Source organism: Schistocerca piceifrons, chromosome 2 (assembly GCF_021461385.2).
Source record: "Schistocerca piceifrons isolate TAMUIC-IGC-003096 chromosome 2, iqSchPice1.1, whole genome shotgun sequence".
NCBI classification, from domain to species: Eukaryota; Metazoa; Arthropoda; class Insecta; order Orthoptera; family Acrididae; genus Schistocerca; species Schistocerca piceifrons.
This window is the reverse complement of record NC_060139.1, coordinates 383673347-383698386: the sequence shown is the minus strand read 5'-3', so window position 1 is coordinate 383698386 and position 25040 is coordinate 383673347. Positions and strand designations below refer to the sequence as shown.

Genomic DNA, 25040 nt, shown 5'->3' with positions numbered 1-25040 from the left:
CATCTACATCTACATCCATACTCCGCAAGCCATCATCTCTTACATCAAATTACGACAGTAACGAAAGAAGCTCGGACTGTGCTTTTGTAACCGTTTCACTGTGAGCTCGCTCACAGTCGCACGCAAGAGTGTCGAGATTTCTGTCTTCCTATCCGAGTAACGGTGTTGAAATGTTTACAATTCCCGGCTGGTGGCTGTTGATACTTCCGCGTGACTGAGTAAAGACGGCTGTTCGAACTTAGATAATTTTACTTTCCCGTTCCCTTACTAATTTGTCGCGTAACAAACTGCTAGCAGAGAGAGGTATGACGACAGCGGTGCGCCTAGCGACTACACTGGAAATACGAAAGAGGCACCACCTTCTTTTTTCAGACCAGTCCCCAATCTACGTACAGCAGCTCAATGGACACATTCGTATGTGAACATTCCGAGCGGAACGAATTTTATCAAACTGCAATCGTCTATGTAAGATGGGCCGAGCTCCTGGCGCAATGCCACGGTGCCAATGAGTACACAACACGATAACCTCTGGTTCCCATAGCCGGTAATTTGGACAGTAGTCGTTACATTTCCGGAGTGTTAAAGCTGATGGTTCCGCTTGAGCTTCAAGGTCCCCGTGACGTCATCTTTCCACAAGTTGCCCGTGCCGACTTGATATGGAGGGTGGCCAGAACGCTCTCAAGCCCATTGAAAATACGCAGTCATGCATTGCCGAGGTACTGGCACGCCGCCTCTCGCCAGGCACTAGTACTGACGAATTTGTCGTAGAGCTGAAGCAGCACGAAGAACCCGTACATGTCATACAACTTCAGTTTGACTCGAGAGCCATTGCTACAGCCAGATGTGGCAGCTCTGTCTACTGAATTTCGCGCTGTGCGTAACCCCAAATTACTTACAAACTTATTCGTGTATTCTTGCTAACGCACTGCATACACACAGTAATTAGAATTTCATTGTTTGCTGTGCTTTCTGGTGTTGCAATTTTAAAGTCCGTCAGTGTATTTTAATCTCCTATTTTTTTGTTGCATCTGTAAACTAGATAAACATCTTTTCCGTAATACATCCACTTGCTGGCTTGGATAATACAGTTCTGCATATTGCTTCCCTTGACAGACTTTTCTGATGAATGAAGAATACGTGATGAATACTTCGAAGCTGTCCATAGTTCAGAATGGAGTGAGTCACGACTACGATAAGGAAGAGAAGGAAGAAGAAGAAGCGGTAATCATGGAGAGCGTCACCGCCAAGTGGGTGGACACTCTCAGCGAGAACACGCTGGAGGATGTCAACCTGCGAGTCCACCAGGGCCAGCTGGTCGGCGTCGTCGGCCTTGTTGGGGCAGGTAAGGTGAGTGAATCTGTGCCCACTGAGCTTTCCTCATATCCTATCTACCTACTTCCAAACGTCGTTTCAAATTATCACCATTATTTGCTGTCCTTAGCTGTAACGTTGAGGCACATCTGCAACATCTGCTTAGTCCAAGCGCTCTACCTCGTCGTGAAGAAACTTTTCGCAACTATCTCAAACCGTCTTTAATCCGTGACAACGAGTGTGGACTAAATTTAATTCACCACATGTTACACATTTCTGCAACCAACTTCTTTACGGGTAGCAGTGACTGAAACTAACCGCGTTTCTTACCATAATTGAGTGCGGTGAGCAATACGTTCACCATATCCGTTGAGCCGTACCATACGTATGTGCATGAACGGGCTGAAAAAATCGTACCGCACGCTATGGGAGTGCGCTGAAAGGGTCATGCCTTTCCGAAGAAATCCAACAGTTACAAGTTCAGTTTTTCTTTATTAACAATAAAAAATAATCAAAGTAATTTCTGCATAACTAGTCTCTAAAATCTGAAAAAATTGATTTTGAAGAAAGTTATTCATTAGAATCAGTTCATTTTCCCTCGGTAATACTTCATCTTTTGTTGTGGTATTTCCAAATTTACAAAGCACTTATGAAGTCCTTACATGAGAGATCTGAAAAGTAATCTAGATGCTTCAGTGTACCAAAGAAAAGATTTTCCAAATTCCGTTGCGTGCCAGGTACCGTAAGGGAGAACGTGTTGTGTTCGGAGAAAAAGATTTATTTTCAAGTATCGATGCTACGTCTTGAATGCATTCGTTTTTGCTGTTGTCTGTTAACTAAAACAATTAAATGAACTGTCCTGAAAATATCACCCTTCATCTAATCATCAAAAAACTGGATAAACTAGTTGAGACACTTCCTTTTTTTCTCAACAGTCACGGGTTTCTACGTTTCGAATGTTACCAGTGCTAAAGACGAACAATGTTCAACGAGATCAGAAAGGATAATAATTCCTTACACCATTTAAGACTGCATGATACTAGAAATTTAGAACATACATCGAGACAAATCGCCCACACTAGGTTCAAAATGGTTCAAATGGCTCTGAGCACTATGGGACTTAACTTCTGTGGTCATCAGTCCCCTAGAACTTAGAACTACTTAAACCTAACTAGCCAAAGGACATCACACACATCCATGCCCGAGACGCCCACACTAGGGATTAAAATTTTAGATACAGAGAAATTCTCAGGTAAATTAGTTAGGGACTGACTTAAGCAGACTCTCACAAAATTTTAAACCATTTTGTGCTTTGGTTGAAACACATTCGCACATATTGTAATCCATTCACAAAAGAAAAGGGCACAGGATGATACCACAGCGCCCAGAATCAATGGCCAAGGTTGTGATACTTGTCTTTTAAGAGTAGTTGGAAATATTTTTTCTCCTCAATGCACTCTCATTTAAAACCATAAAGACCCGTCAAGGGTGCTGGAATAATTAAATTTGAATAAAACGTATATACTTGTACAGTTATATGTGTATCAAGTTCAAGATTGTAAAACTAATAATACTTCAGCAATCCCTTGAGAAATGAAGATTCATCGTCCATTAGGTTGTGGTGAGCAGACGTGATATGGCTACGAGTCCTTCGCGATGGAGTTTTTGGATGAAAAAGTGCATTTAGCAATCAGTGCATGCAAGTGTGAATCCTACAAAGCAAGATCACCGAGGATGGCTTCGTATAGTTTACCAACTGATTATGAATGATGGCGTTGTTAGGGACGCCGCATAGCAAGTGCCAATCGTAATCCATGGACGTCGAGAGCTCCTCCTTGACATAAGCCATTTCTGCGTTATTATCATGTACTAATATAGCCAATATGAAACCGTTCTTTGATGATAAAAATGGAAGCTCGCGCTTGATGAAGACGATAGAGGGAGTCCAGGAAGTTAGTAGCTGGGTTAACGATTTAATCCAATAGAATCAGCGAATCTTAAATGATATATGCTTGCAGATGGCGTATTTCGTCATAGAATATGGGTGAAATTTATTTCTTTTCTCGCTCACAAACTCGAAATTCGTCACCAGCTGCTGTTTAGTGACTAGATAGAAGGTTAAAATGTAATCCTCAATAATATCACTGCAGATGAATGTTATTGCAAACCGAAGTAAATTTCAAGTCCATAAGGTATCATTAGAAGGACTCAATAGAGTTGTTAAGATATTGCCAAAGTATAAAATGTAGCGGCGCAAATTTGTGGGATATGGATGGCGGCATACATACTGTTGTTTTAGAAATATAATAAATCGTGTTAGATATGCTTGAGGAAAGTGTTTAATTTCTCTTCTTTCTACAATATTTGCCAACCATTTGCCTTCGAACAGTTCCCCTGCTATGCATAGTACACAATACCGTGAAATACGTTCATATCCGTTCGCATTTTCTTAAGTAGCACACCCTATCGACAGAAACACCTTCAGACCACATCACTCCTCCATACTTCAACGTTGGCATTTCACATAATGGCAGGTAACGCTTTCCAGAAATTCGCCATTTGAACACATACACTTCTATCGGATTGTCACAAAAAAATGTGAAATCTTATGGGACTTAACTGCTAAGGTCATCTGTCCATAAGTTTACACACTACTTAAACTAAATTATCCTAAGAACAAACACACACGCCCATGCCCGAAGGAGGAGTCGAACCTCCGCCGGGACCAGCCGTACGGTCCATGACTGCAGCGCCTTAGACCACTCGCAGGGTATAGTGTGATTCATCACTTCAGTCACTCGTTTCCAGCCATCTGGTGTCCTGTGGCCTCTTCACACCACCTCAAGCGTAGTTTACGACTGACCACAGAAATGTGTGGCTTATGAGGAGCTGCTCCACAATCGTACCACATTCTTTTTAAGTCATTATGCTAGCTGGATTACTAGAACTCACGAGTGATTCCTTCTTTTTATTTTATGGATTACTAGAACTCACTAGTGATTCCTTCTTTTTATTTTATGAGATATTTTAGAATTACTCTCCGCATTGTTCGACGGTCCCTGTCTGTCAGTACACGAGGTCTGCGCGATTTCGGTTTAGCTGTAGTTGTTGCTTCAAGTTTCGTACAGCCCACCTATGATGTCTTGTGAACTCCATTTTTTTTACAAACTGAGGGATGAACTTCGAGGACATCATTACGAAAAAGGACGGAATGGAATAAAAAGCCGATGGACTCCTTCACTAAAGTAGTTCACCATTGAGAGAAGTGTATGTAATTAACGTAGAATTATGGTGAAAAGTGAAGCTGTTTGATTGAAGAAAAATTCTGTTGACATTTTCTGTGTTTTTATTTGTGAAATTATTTCCAACTAGTCACCGTAATCCTCATGGAGACACAAATTATATGTCTGCCTTAGATTCAAAGGGGTCGTTCATTCTATCTTGCAGTCATTCCTAAAGTTACTGGGTATACTAGTTTGTGTGGAAAAGTCTTACTCCATTCCATGGAAAATCTTGCTTACATCCCACTTAACTCACTTTAAATATCTGTTGTTACATTAACGAAATTCCTTATCTGCTTTTATTTCGAAGATCACCGTAATCCTCATGGAGACACAAATTATATGTCTGCCTTAGATTCAAAGGGGTCGTTCATTCTATTTTGCAGTCATTCCTAAGCTTACTCGGTATACTAGTTTGAGTGGAAAAGTTTTACTCCATTTCATAGAAAATCTTGCTTACATCCCACTCAACTCACTTTAAATATCTGTTATTACATTAATGAGATTCCGTATCTGCTTTCATTACGAATAAAAGTAAGAGAACATACGTTAATCTTGTAGCCTCAGCAAGCACCGTAATGAACAATTCTTTTTATTTTTTTAATTTTTTTTATTTTAGTACGGGGTGGTATGTTACAATACAGCATCAAAGTCGTTTGTCATAATAACGTTCAGGTTTTGTAAACGAACTGCGAGAGCCAATAACGTCCGACTACTGCAAAAGGCAATACTGACGATACGTTTTAATATTGTTAAAATATTCTAAAAACTGAACTTGGAATTGCTAAACTTATACGTTATTTTCAGTTAGCTATGAATACGTTACATCAAACCACACTGTCTCGTCGCCTAATATGATGACACTCGTCGGGCATAGACATACTGTATTTTTAAGCAAACTTACCTCTCTGACGAGGCTGCAACTTGAAAGTTATCGATGTATGAAGCTCGCTATCAAATGTTATCGTAGCTCAGCAAGATGGCGAAGCTTCCTATTCCATTTTCAACAAATTCACCCAAAATCAATTTTGCGCGTTTCTGCGGCTCACAGAGAACCATTCTGGAATATCAAACGTTTTCGGTTTTCATATCAATGTGAGGTAGAAAAGGAATAAGCTCGTAATTCAGTCACACACGTATTGCGCGCTTCTGGAATGTCTACAGTATTAGTTAAATGTACTACTATTCTTACCGTTTATCGCCAGCAATTTACAGATCAATTTTCAGTGCTCCGTCCAGCTTGATATCGTAAGCTTCGATAAGTGTTCCCATCCCATAAATGTCGTCAGTCACAACCAATATTTTCCATACAAATTTTCAAGCCGTGTTCTTCACGTCACAGTACAGTACAGTTCACCAAATTTATAATCCATTATTTCGTTATAAAATAGTTTGACGTTCCCAAAATAGAAATTTAGTCTGTTGTATACGAAAACCACACATTAATGACCAAAGACGTCATTTATCAGTCACTTATTTCAGAGATTCACTCTATGCGAAGCTATAACTTTAATTTTATAACACATACAATAATGAAATTCTCATACAGTTAACTATTTTTACTATATTATTTAGAACATCATAATATTCTACAATTTACATTTTACTTTTAACTATCGTCGTAAAAAATTCATTTCTGTTGCGGAACTGAAGTGTAATCATTAATGTTTTACATTAGACATAAGGGCGGGTTTCTGTGGTCATACGTTTATTTTGTGAGTAGATATTGCTGCTTCATTAAATTATTTCCTGACTTCTTGCCTGTTTTGACTGCATTTAATTTGTCATCCTGCTTTGTGATAGTTTTTTCGTCTTTGCATATCTATTGTATACAACTTCTTAAGCAATCCGTTTAACGTACTTGACATATAAACTGTCCTTACAGTTTCAAATATTTTTCGCTTCTTGTTGCGCCAAGTTAATTATTCCTTCAACTTTTAATACTGTCCATTAATCGATTTAATGAGGAATAGTGTCTCCAAACAGATCACAAAAATTTGATATTATTTCATCTATTACTGGCATCTAATATGGATATTGAAACGCCAATGTCACTGATTAGTACTAATGTTAACTAGCATGCAGAAAAAGGTTTTTACGTTACTTAGAGATAATTTTATTGGCAAAAGCGACATTGCTTACTTTCAGAGCTCCTTGCTACAAGCCTTACTTGGAGAACTCCCAGTGAAAGAAGGCATCTGCAAAATCAACGGCAAAGTGTCGTACGCCTGCCAAGACCCGTGGGTGTTTGCGGCCACCATAAGGCAGAACATTGTCTTCGGGCGGCCTTACGAGCGGCGGAGGTACAAGGAGGTGATCCGGGTGTGCGCGCTGCAGCGAGACCTGGAGCTGTTGCCGCAGGGCGACCTCACCGTCGTGGGCGAGAGGGGCACCTCGCTTTCCGGCGGGCAGAAGGCGCGCGTCAACCTCGCCAGGTGAGGACGCTGCTCCATAGGTTCCTATCTCCTCGTTTGCGCTTTCTGCTATCCCCGCTACACTGCACGCTCTCCTCCGAGGAGAACATCTGAAAATGAAACCACACTGTATTCGTTTCGGATGTTCTTCTATTTATTATTTTTGCCTACAACATATTGATTAACATTACAATTATTTGAAGGATTTTGGGGTTACCTTCCTCGAGCAAAGATAATATTTTTGCCGTTTTTCAGGAATTTAGCTTGTTTATAACCATTTATTATCATTTGCGAATCAGCTCATTAGGAATACGCTAAGTACGAGGGGTAGGCATTTTCCCTCCTCTGCATCCAAATTTTGTCATTCTCTCTTCAGACTTTGTTATTCCAGTTTTCTTCCTTGGTTTTTCCTCTTGATCAACTCGCCATTTGTGAATTTTTGACCCGAAGATTTCACGGTGTAGGACGTGTTCTCGCGTAATTCTTGCCCAGTTGATATTAGTTTTGATGTTTCTAACACATTTCAAAGAATCTGATTACTCCTATCGAAAAAAAACCAATTAATTGTTTTGTGTGTCTGCCTGGGTTCATTCGTTCGATATGTCCACAGAATTTTAACCTGCGTATTCTAATGTTACTGCGGATATTTGTGTATTGATTGATACCCTGGTTCCTTCTGAATCGTTATTATCCGTCTACAACTTTTGGGTCTACAATTTTTCTTCGCTTTTGCGTCCTTTTTTTCTTACTGTTTTCATTGCCTGTTTTCCTGTATAAAAAATGGCTCTGAGTACTATGGGACTTAACATCTGCGGTCATCAGTACCCTAGAACTTAGAACTACTTAAACCTAACTAACCTAAGGACATCACATACATCCATGCCCGAGGCTGGATTCGAACCTGCGACTGCAGCGGTCGCGCGGTTGCAGACGGAAGCGCCTAGAACCGCTCGGCCACATCGGCCGGCTCTTGTGTAAAATAAGCGTTTCCGATCCATAGCTGCAGTCTAGTTTAAATACCGTATTGTAATGTCTTAGTTTTGTGTACTTCGGCATACATTTCTTGTTGTAGATACAATTTAAGACGAACAAAAACGACACACCATGAAAGAATTATCCGAATAGGACGGAAATCGGCAGACGTGATGTACGTGCAAAGACGAACAAATGATTACTATTTCAGAAAAATGGATGATCTATTTAAGAGAAAGACTTCAGAAATTGGGCGAGTCTATCACGCATTCCTTTACTACGGGCCCATATACTAACAGTTACTCGGCTTGGCATTGATTGATTGAATTGCGGGTGTCTTGCTGAGGGATATAGTACGAAATTCTGTCCAATTATGGCATTAGATCGTCAAAAGCCCGAAACGGTTGGAGGGCCTTACCCATAATGCTTCAAGCGTTCTCAACTGGGGAGAAATCCGGCAACTTTGGTGGCTGAATGGTTTGGTAAATACGAAGCAAGCATAGAAACTCTCACAGTTTGCGGATGGACATTATCTTGCTGAAATGAAAGCACGGGATGGCTTGCCATCAAAGCCAACAAAACAGGACGTAGAATATCGCCGACGTACCGATGTGCTGTAGGGGTACCGCGGATGACAACCAAAGGGGTCCTGCTATGAAATGAATTGATACTCCTCACCATCGCTCTTGGTTGTCGGGGCATATGGGAAATGACACTCAGGATGATATCCTACCGCTGTCGTGGTGTCTTCAGACACGTCGTCGTTGTTCACTGGGCTCAGTCCTAAGCGGGATTCATCAGTGAAGACAATTACACTCCATTCAATGAGATTCCAGGCCGAAGACGTCTCTGGAGACGATGGCTTGCTATGAACGGCAGCAAAACGGGGCGTAGAATATCATGTCGTCGACGTACCGCTGTACTGTAAGGGTATCGCGGATGACAACCAAAGTGGTCCTGCTATGAAATGAAATGGCATCCATCACTCCTGGCTGTCGGACCGTATCTGGGGTGACGGTCAGGCTAGTATGCCACTACTGTCCAAGGCGTCTCCAGAGACGTCTTCGTCCTGGAATCTCATTGACCGGCGTAGAATTGTCTTCAGTGATGAGTCCTGCTTTGAACTGAGCCCGATGACCAACAAAGACGTGTCTGGAGACGCTCAGGACAGCGGTGGGATGCCCGGCAAGCATGAATGATGGTCTGCGGTGGCATTTCATTTCATAGCAGGACCTCTTTGGTTGACGTCCGCAGTACCCTTACAGCACAGCGGTACGTCGACGATATTCTACGCCCCATTTTGTTGCCCTTCGCTTCCAGCCAGCCTGGGCTTACATTTCAGCAAGATAATTTCCGCCAGCACATGGAGACGCTCTACTGCTTTTCCTCGTGCTTGCCATAAGTTACCTTGGTCAGCAACGTTACCGGTCTCTCCCCATTTGAGCACGTTTTAGAGCATTATGGGATTTTGACGATCTAACGCGCTAATTGGGCAGAATTTGGCACGATATTCCTTAGGAGGACATCCAGCATCCCTATCAATCAATCCCAAGCCAAATAACTGCTTGATAAGGGCCAGAGGTGTGGCATCGCTTTATTGTTTGCTCAATTTCTGAAACTCTTTCTCTTGAACCAACCATCCAATTTTTCTGAAATGGTAATCATTTATTTGTCTGTACATGTACATCACATCTACTGATTTCCGTCCCATTCCGATAATTCTTTGGTGGCGCGTCTTTCTTTTGTCTGAGAGTGTATTTTGGGTACGTCGGTATGCAGTTTCCATCATTTGGCATCTAGTTTCGTTTGCTTTTGTTACGGTTCCATTTTCCTGAATAGTTTCACCTTCATACTTACACTATGAAACTGATGTAATTTTGCCATTTTTCGTCTCTATGAATTTTCCTGCTTCTTTGTTGCAGATGACGTATTCTATCTTTTCAAAAGACCTCTGGAAACCGACTCTTTCCACAGTTTCTTTCAAGAGTTTCATCTGATTTTAGGCTGTTGAAATGTTCCGAGTTAATATTGCTAAATCGTCTGCAAATTCTAGCAATCTCTAGATAACTTGCCTCTACTGTGTGACTGGGTTGTCAATTTAGAGGATTGATTTCTGTTAGCGCCATTCTTGTATCACTTTTTGAAGGACACAGTTGAGAAGTAATGTAGACAGGTCATCTCCTTGTCTTGCTCCGGTTTTGATTTTGAAAGGGTCTTAGAGTTTCCCCATATATTTAACGTTGGACTTTGTATCTGTCAGTGACTGTTTTACGATAGAAATTTTTTTAATACCTGAACCTTGTACTTCTATTATTGGGAAATATGATTCGTCAGTGCCGCAGTGTAGTTGATAGAGTTGTGAACTGTGAAGTGAAGGGTATTAGGTTCGCTTCTGGGTACTGCCGCATATCGTTTTTCACCTAATGTTTTTTTTAAAGATTCAGTGACTTTTTTACTAACAAAACAGACGTATTATCTACAATACTTCATGTTATTTGTTGTAAAAAAAGAGCGCCCTCAGTCCAGGAGAAAATTTCTACGATTTTATGAATATGCCAATAAACTGCAAGACTACAGTCATCGTCACCGGTTGATTTCCTCCATTTTCGACAATAACTAACGGAGTTAACGCAGCTAGTTTACGAGCGTCCATTTTCATGAAAATGGAAGGCGCGTTTGCAAAAAAAAAAAAAAAAAAAAAAACGTCAGTCTGGCACTCTATCGTCACAAGACTTTAAAAACGAACGTGAATTAAAGAGGAGAGTGATGAGACTTCTCAGTATACATTATGCAGTCGCATAAGCGACCGGTACGAGAAATTTACTATGGAACTATATTACAATATCATGCATAAAGAATTTAAAGATTTAGTTGACAATGAAAGAGCAATGAATTACAATGATCGACAGACGAGATTTATTTTTCAGTATATCAAGAAACACCTTGTGCTAAAATTTGCAGGCATGTAGTACTTGAAGATATTAATGGTATGAATAGTAAAATTTCTGAAGTTTCACGCATTGTTCCACTGACAGTTGCAACTGTTTTCGATGGAACTGAATGAGGAGTATAGAGACTTTACATATTACTACAAAGTAGTTTGGTTAAGTTAAGGGACATTCTTAGAACGATTCTTGGATTTAAAACTCTTTGTAGTTGAATTTATGAAGGAAAAAGCAGTGCAGGAATGAAAATTAGAACATCTGTAATGGATCACATGCCTCTCATTTTAAGCTGACTTGACTGAACACTGCCCACAGTTAGACGCTGCGAACTGGGGAACAATTTCTCTCTGATTTCATGGAATGCACTTAAAAAGAAAATCGCGTATAGAAGGGGCCGATTTTGACAAACACAATCTAGCGGGAAAGTTACAGCAAGTAACAGACAGCTGTTAAGAAAAAATCAAAGTATATTGTCTGTCTAAACCAAAATAAATGCAATCAGGTCGATATAAACCCAAAATTTTGTAAACAGCCGTTTTCCTGTACTAAGACAAAAGTACACAGAAAAACCCTAAAACACAGATGATAAATCGTACAGTCCCTAGAGAGCCGTATTTGGAGAAATTAAATGATCTCTTCGAGGTAAATAACAAGAAAGGAGCTAAATGTAAAAATCGGGTGACTACGGCCTCCCGTCGGGTAGACCGTTCGCCAGGTGCAAGTCTTCCGATTCGACGCCACGTCGGCGACTTGCGCGTCGATGGGGATGAAATGATGATCATTAGGACAACACAACACCAAGTCCCTGAGCGGAGAAAACCGCTGACCTAGCGGGGAATCGAACCCGGGCCCTTAGGATCGACATTCTGTCGCGCTGACCACTCAGCTACCGGGAGCGGACAAGAAAGAAAGTGTCCAACTATGAGGAGTTACGGACACGAACGCAAAAATAGTGACAGCATGACAATACTTACCACTTCAACATTGATGAAATCTTGATTCAGGGTGTTCGCGCTGCAAGCGGCGTAATCGCATAATAAAGCCAAGTTATTGAACGCAGTTTTCCGAAATTCCTTCACCAGGGAAGACGAATTGATATTCCAGAATTTGAAACACGGCCAGCTGCTAGCATGAGTTTCTTAGAAGTAGATACCTTAGGGGTTGCGAAGCAACTCAAATCGCTTGATACGGGAAAGTCTTCAGGTCCAGATTGTATACCGATTAGGTTCCTTTCAGATTACGCTGATACAATAGCTCCCTACTTAGCAATCATATACAAACGCTCGCTCACCGATAGATCTGTACCTACAGATTGGAAAATTGCGCAGGTCGCACCAGTGTTTAAGAAGGGTAGTAGGAGTAATTCATCTAACTACAGACCTATATCATTGACGTCGGTTTGCAGTAGGGTTTTGGAGCATATACTGTATTCAAACATTATGAATCACCTCGAAGGGAACGATCTATTGGTACGTAATCAGCATGGTTTCAGAAAACATCGTTCTTGTGCAACGCAGCTAACTCTTTATTCGCACGAAGTAATGGCCGCTATCGACAGGGGATCTCAAGTTGATTCCGTATTTCTAGATTTCCGGAAAGCTTTTGACACCGTTCCCCACAAGCGACTTCTAATCAAGCTGCGGGCCTATGGGGTATCGTCTCAGTTGTGCGACTGGGTTCGTGATATCTGTCAAGAAAGTCGCAGTTCGTAGTAATAGACGGCAAATCATCGAGTAAAACTGATGTGATATCAGGTGTTCCCCAGGGAAGCGTCCTAGGACCTCTGCTGTTCCTGATCTATATAAATGACCTGGGTGACAATCTGAGCAGTTCTCTTAGGTTGTTCGCAGATGATGCTGTAATTTACCGTCTAGTAAGGTCATCTGAAGACCAGTATCAGTTGCAAAGCGATTTAGAAAAGACTGCTGTATGGTGTGGCAGGTGGCAGTTGACGCTAAATAGCGAAAAGTGTGAGGTGATCCACATGAGCTCCAAAAGAAATCCGTTGGAATTCGATTACTCGATAAATAGTACAATTCTCAAGGCTGTCAATTCATCTAAGTACCTGGGTGTTAAAATTACGAACAACTTCAGTTGGAAAGACCACATAGATAATATTGTGGGGAAGGCGAGCCAAATGTTGCGTTTGATTGGCAGGACACTTAGAAGATGCAACAAGTCCACTAAAGAGACAGCTTACACTACACTCGTTCGTCCTCTGTTAGAATATTGCTGCGCGGTGTGGGATCCTTACCAGGTGGGATTGACGGAGGACATCGAAAGAGTGCAAAAAAGGGCAGCTCGTTTTGTATTATCACGTAATAGGGGAGGGAGTGTGGCAGATATGATACGCGAGTTGGGATGGAAGTCATTAAAGCAAAGACGTTTTTAGTCGCGGCGAGATCTATTTACGAAATTTCAGTCACCAACTTCCTCTTCCGAATGCGAAAATATTTTGATGAGCCCAACCTACGTAGGTAGGATGATCATCAAAATAAAATAAGAGAAATCAGAGCTCGAACAGAAAGGTTTAGGTGATGGAAGCCAACTCATATGAATAACTATGACGGAAACCTTGGAATATTACGCAAGACACACCATAATCAGAGGTATCCGTTCACATACAAAAGTCCTGATTGAAATCGAATGGTATAACATTTTAGCTTCTGTTAATGCTCCTTTTATCTTATTAAAAACTTCCTGTTCCTCTTTTCCCCAGAGCCAAACTGATTTCTCTTTTAATAAATCCATTAATTTAGGATTAACAATATCCTGCCCTGGAAGAAATCTTCTCAGAAATCCTACCTTTCCTAAGAATGATTTCAGTTGTTTCCGATTTCTAGGACTCGGGCATCGAGCAATAGCTTGAATAGGTGCTGGGTCTGGCCTAGTACCTTTACTGTTCACTATATGCCCCAAAAATCTCACTTCCTCCTTTCCGAAGTAAGACTTAGATAATTTTAAAGTAATTCCTCTGACAATTAAACGGTCAAACAATTCCCGTAATGTCGTTACGTGTTCTTCCCACGTTTTAGTGGCTACCAAAATATCATCTACATATAAAATAATCTTTTGTAATAATTGCTGACCCAAAGCAGAATCTAATGCCCTAATGAAAGTTGACACTGATATATTAAGTCCAAAAGGTAAAACTTGGAACTGATATGATCTGCCTTCAAAAAGAAAAGCCGTATATTGCCGTGAATCTGGGTGTAATATTACTTGATGGTAGCCAGCAGTTAAATCCATTGTACTCATATAACGAGAACCAGCAATCTTAAGAAGTACGTCCTCCATAGGAATAGGTCTGTCTCTTTCCATCTCTATAATTTTGTTTAATTCACGAGCATCCAGAACCATTCGTACCCCACCAATAGCTTTCTTAACTACCCACAAAGGACTGTTAAAAGCACTACATGATCGTTCGATAATATTTTGTTCTAGCATCTTACTTATTTCTCTACTAGCCGGTTCTTTGAATTGTACTGGAATATGATAAGGTTTCTTAAAGACTGGCTTTTGATCTTTAATCTTAAGTTTACAAACGTAATCTTTGATTCTCCCCGGTTCATCTGAGAAGACGGCTATAAATTCTAACAATAAAGATTCCAACTCTTCCCTTTCTTGTGCGGATAGACAATTCGTAGAATAACATTTTTCTTTCACTTCGGTTTCGATACTATTACTAGCCTCACATTGGTATACTTCATATTCAAGATCACTAGAATCTATTAATAGGTTCATGGTCTGTGTGTATTTAATCTGTAAGGATTCGTAGCAATTTTCAGGTACTTGATTATTAGAAAACCTCACTTTAAAAGCATATGCCTCCTTATGGATGGTTAAGGAAGAGTCTTTAAAATCTAATATAGCTTTATATTTACACAACCAATCTATACCTAAAATTATTAAGTTGGCTACGACAAGTACAGAGTGAGAAATTAATTGTTTAGAAATTTCAAAAGTTAAATAAACTTCCTCAGTAATATTTTGACTTCTTTTACCAGTAACTCCTATAATTTTCACCCCAGTTACAGGTAAGGTTGGGAAATTCCAATATTTTCTTTTAAGTTGAAATAATTCTTTAGATAAAATACTTACTTCGCTACCCGAATCGATTATAATATTTACTTCGGTATCTTTAATAAAACCTTTAATAACGGGTTTATAAGTTATATTCTCCTTTATCTGATTGTCTTCCTGAAGTAAATCTTGTTGCCAATCACCTTCCTTTTGGCAGCTTAATGATAAATTGCAATTGGGTGTTGTATAATTTTGACTAACAGTTCCCTTTAGTCGTCCCGTACTAAAGGACTTTACTAGTTTTCCGAACTTTCTATGATAACGTCACCTACAACTTGACCTTCATTAATTACTTGAGGATGATTTATCTCATTATCGTTATTATGTAATTTCCGCATTTTAGAGTTATTATCCCGATTTTGTTGGCTCTCTTTATCTTTAGATTGACGTTTTATATAACAAAACCGGCTATGATTGTTGTTGTTAAATTTTCGTGGTTCTGAATTATTATTATTTCGAGGATTGTCATTTCTACCAAATCTAAATTTCTCGTCTTCCCGTTCCCTATTAAGTATATCTAACTGTTCTAAATATCCTAATAATTCGCAAGGTTGTGACCATTCTCTTTCTATCATTCTTTCCTTTACATAATACGGCAACCTACTAATTAGGACTCGTATTAGATGACTTTCAATAATTGGTTCTTCAATTAATTTAGCGCGGTTTAAATGCCATTCGAAATAATTCCTATAACCTCCCCACCGTTTAGAATATGGAGGAGGGTCTAACAACTCTAAAGTTAAGTGTTTTTGTTTTCCTCTTGACCAATAATTTTGTTTAAACTGCTTAACAAAATCATTCCAGTCCCTAAATTCAGTTCTATGCAGTACTGCCCATTCCGCAGCTTCCGCTTCTAAATGTCCTATTACAAATTGAATCCGTTTTTCATTACTCCATTTAGGAGATAATGAAGTTTCAAAAGCTTTTATAAAGATTATAAGGTGAAGTTCGCCTCCTGGTTTGAATACAGGAAATCGACTTGCTACATTTGAATTTGTCGTTATATCATCCCAACATTCTGCGAGAGACATAGATGGATTTTGTTTAGATTGCAGAGACCGAGTTGCGTCGGATTTGCTTGCCGTGATTTCTTTATTTGTGTTGTTGTCGTCCGAGCTAGCAAACACGATGCGACTGTTTGTCTCTGATTACGTTATTACTTCCACTACTTGAAATGTTTTCATTATTATCTAATTCCGATAACCGTTTAGTAATTTCCTGTATTCGCATTTCTGTACTGGATACACGGTTAGCTAATATCGATTCTTCACTGTGTTCACGATGTGAGCGCTCTGTACCTTCGTCAATGTTATTATCTTTGGAAGTCTCAAGGTTACTGCATATTTCGGTAATTAAAAATTTCATGTTTTCTATTTCAGTATGATCTTTTTCTACTCGATGAGTTAATGTCTCTAATTCTACATTATCTATTGAAGAAATCTCTACAGGTTTGGTAGAAACTTCTTTAATAGATTCTAATAATTCTCTACGAACAGTTTCTGTTTGCATAGAAAATTCATCTCGTAACTTATCGTTATTTTTCTCTATTTCATTTACAACTAAGACATTGACATTATCTAGTCTCTTGGTTAAGTCAGTAATATCATTTCGCATGCGAGCTTTTTCCTCACGCGATTCCTGGATATGTTCTTCTAACCTTTTGCAATTATCAACAATCTTATTACTAAGTCCTACTAGTTTTTCCTGCGTTTCAACTTTAGAAGCCTCTATTTTATCACTTAATTCTCGACTGGTTTCATTAAGATGTTCCTGTAACCTGTCTGTAGAATTTGTTAGCTCCCCTTTAAGTTCCTCTTTTAATCTAGCCGTAGATTCTTCGTTAGATCGTTTTAATTTAGCGATCGCCCTAAAAAGAGATCTCATGCTCCTATCGGACACAGATTGCTCTTCGTCTGACATTTCACTTCCCAACATTATTGTAAGATATTAACTAGTTACACACGCAGACTTGTAATCAACAATCCTATTAAAAGCACACTCCCTATGTACAACACTCCACTTCCAACTTAAAACAGACTCACCGGACACAAATATTGTAGTTTGTAGTTCTCGGTGATCAGTGTGCTGCTATGGGCTGCAGAAGTAACAGCCGTCGATGCAGCCGCTGAGATGCTGCGACCCCGCTTCCGCAACCGGCAGGACGCTGAGTCGAACACCGGAGACGTCACTGGCTGCAACCACGCCCGGCCGCACCGTAGACAGGCGAAGCCCTCAGCAACACCTCTAATACCAGTCGGAGGAACGCCCCCCAGCTGACGTACTGGGCCTGTTAGTTTAGGGAGAAAGAGGTTGTCGGGGTTTGCAGCGTTCAGCTGCTGCCCAACAGATGCGCCTTCTCGTGGAATAACTGCGTGATCGTACTGCTTGGCTGCGCTCCGTCAGATGCCCACACCCGCGAAGTCGCCGCTGGCTGGTGAAGGTTCCACGAAAACTCGCGTTGACTTCGGAAGGACTCTTGATGTTTTGTTTCGTACCTGTGTGTCTTAGTTGCATACAAGTCCTGTTTATAAGGTCGCCACGGTGTAGTATAACGACGTTTTGTATAAATGATTTTCTTTTGACATATGACCATGTGCAGACTTCGTCACCAACGCCAGTTACAAAACACTTCAGAATTATTTAAACTCTTTTTAAAGTGGACGCCGAATGGTTCTTGAACGAAAATGTAATTAAAACATCATCATTTGAGTCGTATGCGCAGAATTACGTCACTCAGTCCAACTGGTTTGCGCAAACTTTTTTCAATTTAGATGTCGTTTGTTTCTTCTCAGAAATTATATTAATGCAAGTTATCTGCTTTAATAAATATTAGAACCACATTGAATAAACTTTCAAGACTCAAACTTGCGATGAACGTTGTCAAACATTAATAATCTTGTCAAATAAATTAGTAATACTTCTTCCTTAACATAATTCTTTATAAGTAAATTCTCGGAACACGTATTTAAACTTTTGTAGTATACACTAGTTTATTATCTTCCTATACACTACATATAGACGTGAACCCGAGCATTGACAGGATAGGACTGAACATTTACAACATGATTAAACTTTCTATGACGTCATTGTTGTAGAAACATTACAAATTATTTTTTCAGTTTTTAGAAGCACGACGCAACAACTCGGTTTCAGGATCTTCTGTTGCTCTTTGGTTGTCGACCCGCGACGTATAGTGGCCAGCAATTTTCTCTCTGGTCCCGGCAGTGAAGATGCTGTCTCCGTTCGTTGCGCCGCCCTCTCCGTGCATGAAGCATAAAAATAAATACAAAACTTTAGATAATTCACAACCATTACAAATATTACAAAATACATAAACAAAACACTAAATTAAACTTACATTCACCTGCAAACTGGACTGACACTGGTGGATGGGTGACGCTTCAATTTCACGTCCCACTACAGAAGCCAACTCATATGAATAACTATGACGGAAACTGCCGGACTACCATCAGGAACGAAGTGATACCTTCCGAGATCTGCAACCTAATGGGGTTTGGCGAGCGTCTCTCCGTGGTTTTTTAGACCCAAATGCAGCTCAGTTGTGTGCCTCCTCCGTGGTAAAAAAGTTCGTATTACCAATTTTATCGGGGTGGCAATGTGAACGGTTCCTGCGGCTTCCAGCCGGCGGAGCGGCCCGTCTTCCTGGCGTTAGGGTGGGCAACCTTCTGTGGCTCCATGTCAGCGAGCAAGGGATAAACTAGCATCCCTACAGAGCGGGTTTCTGTATCTGTAGTCTCAATTTGGACGTAACGGGCCCAAACTATACGGATTTTCGATATTTCTTAAAATTTAATTGATTGACATATATGAAAAATGATCCGCCCCCACCGTTCGATGGTCCTCTACCAATGCAACACACATCATCGTTGGTTGCCGATGACTTGGATAACTAATGTTAATAAAAAAAACTGGCCAGTTATATTATCAAGCCATCAATTAACTAAGCAATAGGCCAGTGATTACTATCATTGAAATCGGTCTTACATATACAGTAAGAACTCGTAATTGGAAATATGTTTGTTATGTAACTAAACTTTCTTTCTTTGCCTGGGACTGGGCTGCGCAACTGGTAAGGCTTTTCTGTGTGGAATGTACGTCTCAGAAAAGTCTCGGGGCTACAAGTGAATATATAAGGTGAACCCGAACTTTACCGACAAAACTTCGGTAGTTATTCAGGATTTTTTTCCGAGTACTTTGGTCTCTGATGACCCGTTAGTTAATAATTGCATTTTGTATTTGTTTTGCACTGAAATTACGAGGAGAAGTCGATGAATAAGTAACAAACGCGAAAATACAGCACTAATTGCATTTCGTTTGACTTTTTATCATCATTTATCTTTCTATTTGTTTTGCACTGAAGTTACGAAGGTAAGTCAATAAATACGTCGCAAATGCCAGAATACCGCCTATCGTTTTAAGTTTCGCGCCTGTAGAACGTGGCGAACATGTCGCTTGGAAGGTGGCCAATACACAGTATCCCGTAGCCAATCGTTACCCATCAGCAGTCAAAGGTGACAGGTGTGTTATGATGTGTACCCGACTATAACAGAGGGATTTTTGTGAGCGTGGGACTGTCCCCAGAGCACGTGCAAAGCGAAATCGTCCCGTGTATGGTTAGATGTGTATTTCATGGAAATTCGTGTTAATTGGATGTAGGAATTTAGCAAAGGACAAAAAGTCACAAATCAGGAGCGTCCTGGCCGGTCAGGGTGTTCAGTGATGGACGTTGTTTCCCCGACTAGGGGTATTTCGCTACCACCAGGACACATCGGTTTTGTGGGCTGCAGCAATTAAGGGACCAAATAAACTTGTCATACATACCGAGAGGTCACGCTTTAACGCGATCGCATCCACAAGAATTCTATGCTGCAGGCTTTTAACGCCTTTTCGAACGATGGGATGATTATTTAAGTGTACAAGGGGAGTACGTTGAAAGGGAAAATAAATTTCAGGCTCTAATGTCTCTATCCTAGTTAGTCAGTTAGTTTCATGTTCCATGGATAATTTGCAGTATCAGTCGTAATGATGTGGAACGAGTCATTTTACATACACATCCCAACTTAATTTTTAAATATGGCTCCATGCTCAACATTTATAAAGTTTCTTTTTTTTAATATCCACTGATGTTAGTTAGTAATTCCTACCTTTTAGACATTACAGTAATAGTATTTCTTCTACAGAATAGAGGGAGTTGTCATGGAGAAACTTTTTTATTTTGTTTTCAAATTTTCCTTTGCTGTGTGTCACACGTTTTATATCACTGGATAAGTTATCAATAAGTTTTGTTGCAGCATCAAGCACCTCTTTTTGTTCTAAAGACAACCTTACTATGGACAAATGAATGTAATTTTTCCTTCTGTTATTGTAATTATGTACATCATTGTTCCTTTTGAACTGCAGTGGATTATTTACAACAAACGTCATGGGAGAATAAATATACGGTGAATCAGTAGCCAGATTTCCTAACTCCTTAAACAGGCGTCTACAAGATGATCGTAGATGTGCGCCACGTATTACTCTTACAACACATTTTTGAGCAATGAGTAAGTTTTCGATTTATTTAGTGGCTCATCCTCGTATGTGCACAACATTGCAAATGTCGGCCATGTATGCTGGGTGTATTATTTGGAAATTAATTTGTTCCATTCAGTCACGGTATCTGCTGCCGACAAGAATAATACATACTTTATTCTTTGTTCTCAAGACTGCACTCACTATTGCTCGGTTCCGTCTCAGGTTTGCTCCCTTTGGCAGTGTTTGTTGTACGTTAACAGCATTACGCAACAGTCTGGATAGGTGTACTCACGAAGAGTTGGTCGATATACGCGTCGTGTATTGGTTTACAAGATGCAGTAGCTGAGCTAACAGAGCTATTCTTGCACCTATGGAATTCTGCATCTGAGAGTTGTTGCATTACTCTGTGTTTTGTGCTGTACGTTATGATGATTGCATATTACGGGATTTTTCACTATTGTGACGGTATTTTCGCAGAAGGAAAGAGAATTGGGATAACAACCAGAATAAATAATAATTACGTTATTGCTCTGTTACCAGCAACCGGAGACTAAGTGTCCTTCATACCAAACGTACTCAGAAGCTAACCCTGAACAACGTCCGACATTTTGTCAGAGGAGTTTAGGTTTTTCCTGTATAGTGACACATTCTTCCATTTATCGATAGGCGCACCAGAGAGTAGCTTTCCAGAATAAAGTGTCAACTTTTTTACAACCGAAATATTTCTTCCATTGGAAAAATGACCGTATTTACACGGACAATCAATGTGCTGTTCTTTTGCTATCTTTCTTTTTGATATGGACTGATGTAGGCCGATATCAAAATCAGCTATCGAAACATGTGTAATAGCTTAGGAGAAGAAGTGTGTTTGCGCGGATTGTTGCAATCTTCTCTTGTAATGCGAGTAGCCTGTGTGCATTCCTTAGTGTCTGGCGTGGCACAATGTCTATTAGTTTACTCATGTTGATCTCGAAGGGGCGATTTGTAGTGATTACTTAGGAGAAGGAGAACTTCTTAGCCGAGATCACTACAAAAAACTTTGTTGTAGATAACCGATTTCGGTAAAACTAAGTTACTACCTTAAGATAATTTTGGAATCACTCTTAGTATAAATTGTTGCTTACTTTGGAGTCGCAATTGGTTGCAAACACTTCTTGTTGAAGAGTATGTTGGCGCGGACTCTTGCAATCTTCATTCGTAATGCGAATAGAAATTCTTCTTCTCCTAAGTTATCACTACAGATAGCCTCTTTGAGCTCGACATGAGTGAACTAATGTATATGTAAGAGCGTTAATGAAAAGATCATGAATACGATACTGATTTATCTCGTTTGTGACGAAATGTTTTTGTTTGGCAGGGCGGTCTACCATGACGCTGACATCTATCTCTTTGACGACCCTCTGTCAGCTGTGGACACCCACGTCGGGAAACACCTCTTCGATGAGTGCATCATCAACTTCCTGCGAAACAAGACGCGCATCCTCGTCACTCATCAGCTGCAGTACCTGTCCGAAGCAAATCACGTGGTGCTCATTAACAACGCAAGTATTGTTTATTCAGTATACCCAAAAACAAAATTTGTACACAAATACTATAGACAGATTCAAAAACATCCACAAGACAACGTACAGAGACTCTGCTGCCATCTGAGAACTCTTTTGACTAAAGGTAAAGTCCTGATAAGTCCTTTGGGATATTTTTGTGTGACATTATAACATGTAGCTTCGTCTGGATATGATGCGTTCCTTATGTGATTACAAAGATCTTTCTTTATTTCTTTTTCTTTTGCTTGTGCCGTTGTTCCCGCGGACACGCAGGGTCGGCAAGGTTAATCGGATGTGCCAATGTTAGTTGAAGGGGTGGCCGAATGCCCTTCCTGCCGCCACCCCATACCCCCTGGGAAGAATTAGTGCACCTCAACTGTCTGCGACTAGTGGAATCCATGGAATAGTGCGATAGTGTTCAGATGTCTGCGAGCCGTGTAACGGAGGCGGGACGTGGGGACTAGCCCGGTATTCACCTAGGGGGATGTGGAAAACCGCCTAAAAACCACATCCAGGCTGGCCAGCACACCGGCCCTCGTCGTTAATCCGCCGGGCGGATTCGATACGGGGCCGGCGAGCCTACCCGAGTCCAGGAAGCAGCGCGTTAGCGCGCTCGGCTAACCTGGCGGGTGTGATTACAAAGATCTGAAGATGATCAAATATTAATCGAAATTAGTCATCACAAAAATAAATTTGCAAATGAGACGACGAAATAAAGAACAGATTTAAATTATTACATGGGGCCTATTCGGGAAGTATGATCCGATTGTTCGGAAAATGGAAACCACTGTGAAAATCAAAAATGTTTTATTTGGAACGGTTAACTACACCTTCCAGCTACTTCTCCACATAGTCGCCGCTCCGATTTAGACACTTGTCGTAGCGTTGTATCAACTTTCCAATACCATCGTCTTAGAAGACAGCCACCTGTGCCTCCTGCCAATTCTCTACGCTGGTCCACAGCTCGTTGATTGTGCCAGAACAGTGTCTTAATAGCCAGCGATTCATGTGAGCAGAGACGAAATTCAGGGAGAGTCAATTACGGGTTTTATTGTGGTTGATCAAACACTTCCCATTGTAAACGCTGCAGGGGAATCTTCATTGCCCCTGCAGAGTGCGGCCGAGAATTTTCCTGCAGAAAGAAACGCATGACAGCTACGTGGGCTGCATAACATCAGGCGAAATTTCACACCATGCCCTTATATTTGGCGGGAGACACTATTGTTCTAATCTTACGTGCTCACTCTGTGCTCAGAAATGAAAAGAGCGATGCGACGCGATCGATGGGCATACTAGAGAAATTGCCCAACACATCTGTGCAAAGCGTCATCGGATTTTCACTGTGGTTTCCATTTTGCACCCCATTGGACCTTACTTTCCGAATAGTCCTCGTATTATATTAATAAATTCCACAACTCTCCATTCTTCTGTCGCTCACTAACAAATACGATTACAAAAGTTCTTTATAAATTCTCATTTCTTAATTCGGAGATATGTTAGGATAATTTGTTAAGTGAAGAACTGGGTTTCATTCATTGCCCACCTGTATGAAGTGAGACCAGAGTTTAAGCGAAAAAAAAAACAGTACCTGAAAGGCCTGCCAACAAGATCACACGCTTATTGGAAAGAACAGAATTAATATGATCGCAATAGCTAGTTTGTGTGGTTTCTTCCTATTTCTTCTTTTCCTTTCAGAATGCTGTTGGTCAGTTTGCCACATTCATTACATCTGATGTTCTCGATTATGTCCTATACATAGAGTAATTAAATGTATCTGTAATTTTTTTCTGTTATATGTCGAGAAGCGCTGTTGATCTCTTGCAGTGTATTATTATGAATCGGGGCACTATAACAAGTTTCTTCTTATTTTTTGTCTCGAGTAACTCAGTCTGAAGTTGGTAAATAAAAAGGAAGGAAGGTCAGAGGTTAAACTCCTGTCGACAGGGCGGCCATTGGAGACGGAGCACAAGCTCAGATTACGAAAGGACAGGGAAGGAAATCGGCCGAGCCCTTTTCAAAGGGGCCACACCGATATTTATCTGGAGCGATGTAGGGAAATTACGGAAAATGAAAGTCTGGTTGGGCGGACGGGGATTTCCTCCCGAATGTGACTCCAGTACTGCGTCCCCTCGCTTAGTTGAAAGCTCGCGTTAGGTATGCCGCTGAAATCAGCAAGTTTTATACTAGAAAGATTTAATTTCATATTCAAGCTTTTAATTTAGAATAGGATCTACAAATATTGAATGCTCTTGCCAAAACACACATAGACTACAGATGTCACAAATACACCCGAAAGTTGGCAACGGCAGTCAAAACAAAACATCAAACGATTGTATGTTCCTATTCTCAGTGCTGTACTAGTGAATATCGAAAGTCTGGAAGCAGTGCATCATCTTTAAATCTAGCAAAGCAAGAACGAAGGTAGAGCAACATCTACAAATCAGTAAGTAAAAAAAAGAAAATTACCATTAAGACGTCACAGGAAGTCATATATTGTCTGAACTGAAAGTACCGTGTCTAGAATTTAAGCACTTCTGTAGGCATATACACCGAAATACGCACATGTTTTAGACCACTGATGAAGCTGTTGAAGAAATAAAAGAGAAACACGTATGAAATGATAAAACTGGTTTTATTCAGTTGGACATTGACGAAACTAAACTGAAATTGTCAAGATAATAAAATTGAGTGGTTTATAATTATCGCATGAGATAAAGTTTTATATTTACAAATATCTTTCTCAAAATTGGTTTCAAGTAGTATGCATCCTCAGCTTACTAACAAAACCTAGATTCAACAATTAAATTAGCAATGGATGAAAAGTACTTTAGCTGGCAAGTGTTATAAAACGTCCAACCTGTAAGAGCGCATTTTACGTTCTTTATACACTATCTGATCAAAGGTATCTGGACAGACGTATATAATCCGCAACTGACCACTAGATGTCGTATGGGG

The 25040-nt window shown here is 40.3% G+C and overlaps 1 protein-coding gene across 1 annotated transcript in view; it reads left to right on the top strand.

Moving 5' to 3' along the window:
- LOC124776435 (ATP-binding cassette sub-family C member 4-like) overlaps positions 1-25040 on the top strand; it is a 261830-nt gene that overhangs the window by 175518 nt on the left and 61272 nt on the right. Inside the window, exons 9-11 of the mRNA XM_047251434.1 lie at positions 1114-1347; positions 6741-7027; positions 21899-22082. Coding sequence (XP_047107390.1) covers positions 1114-1347; positions 6741-7027; positions 21899-22082 — 705 coding nt within the window. The remainder of the gene's footprint in view (positions 1-1113; positions 1348-6740; positions 7028-21898; positions 22083-25040) is intronic.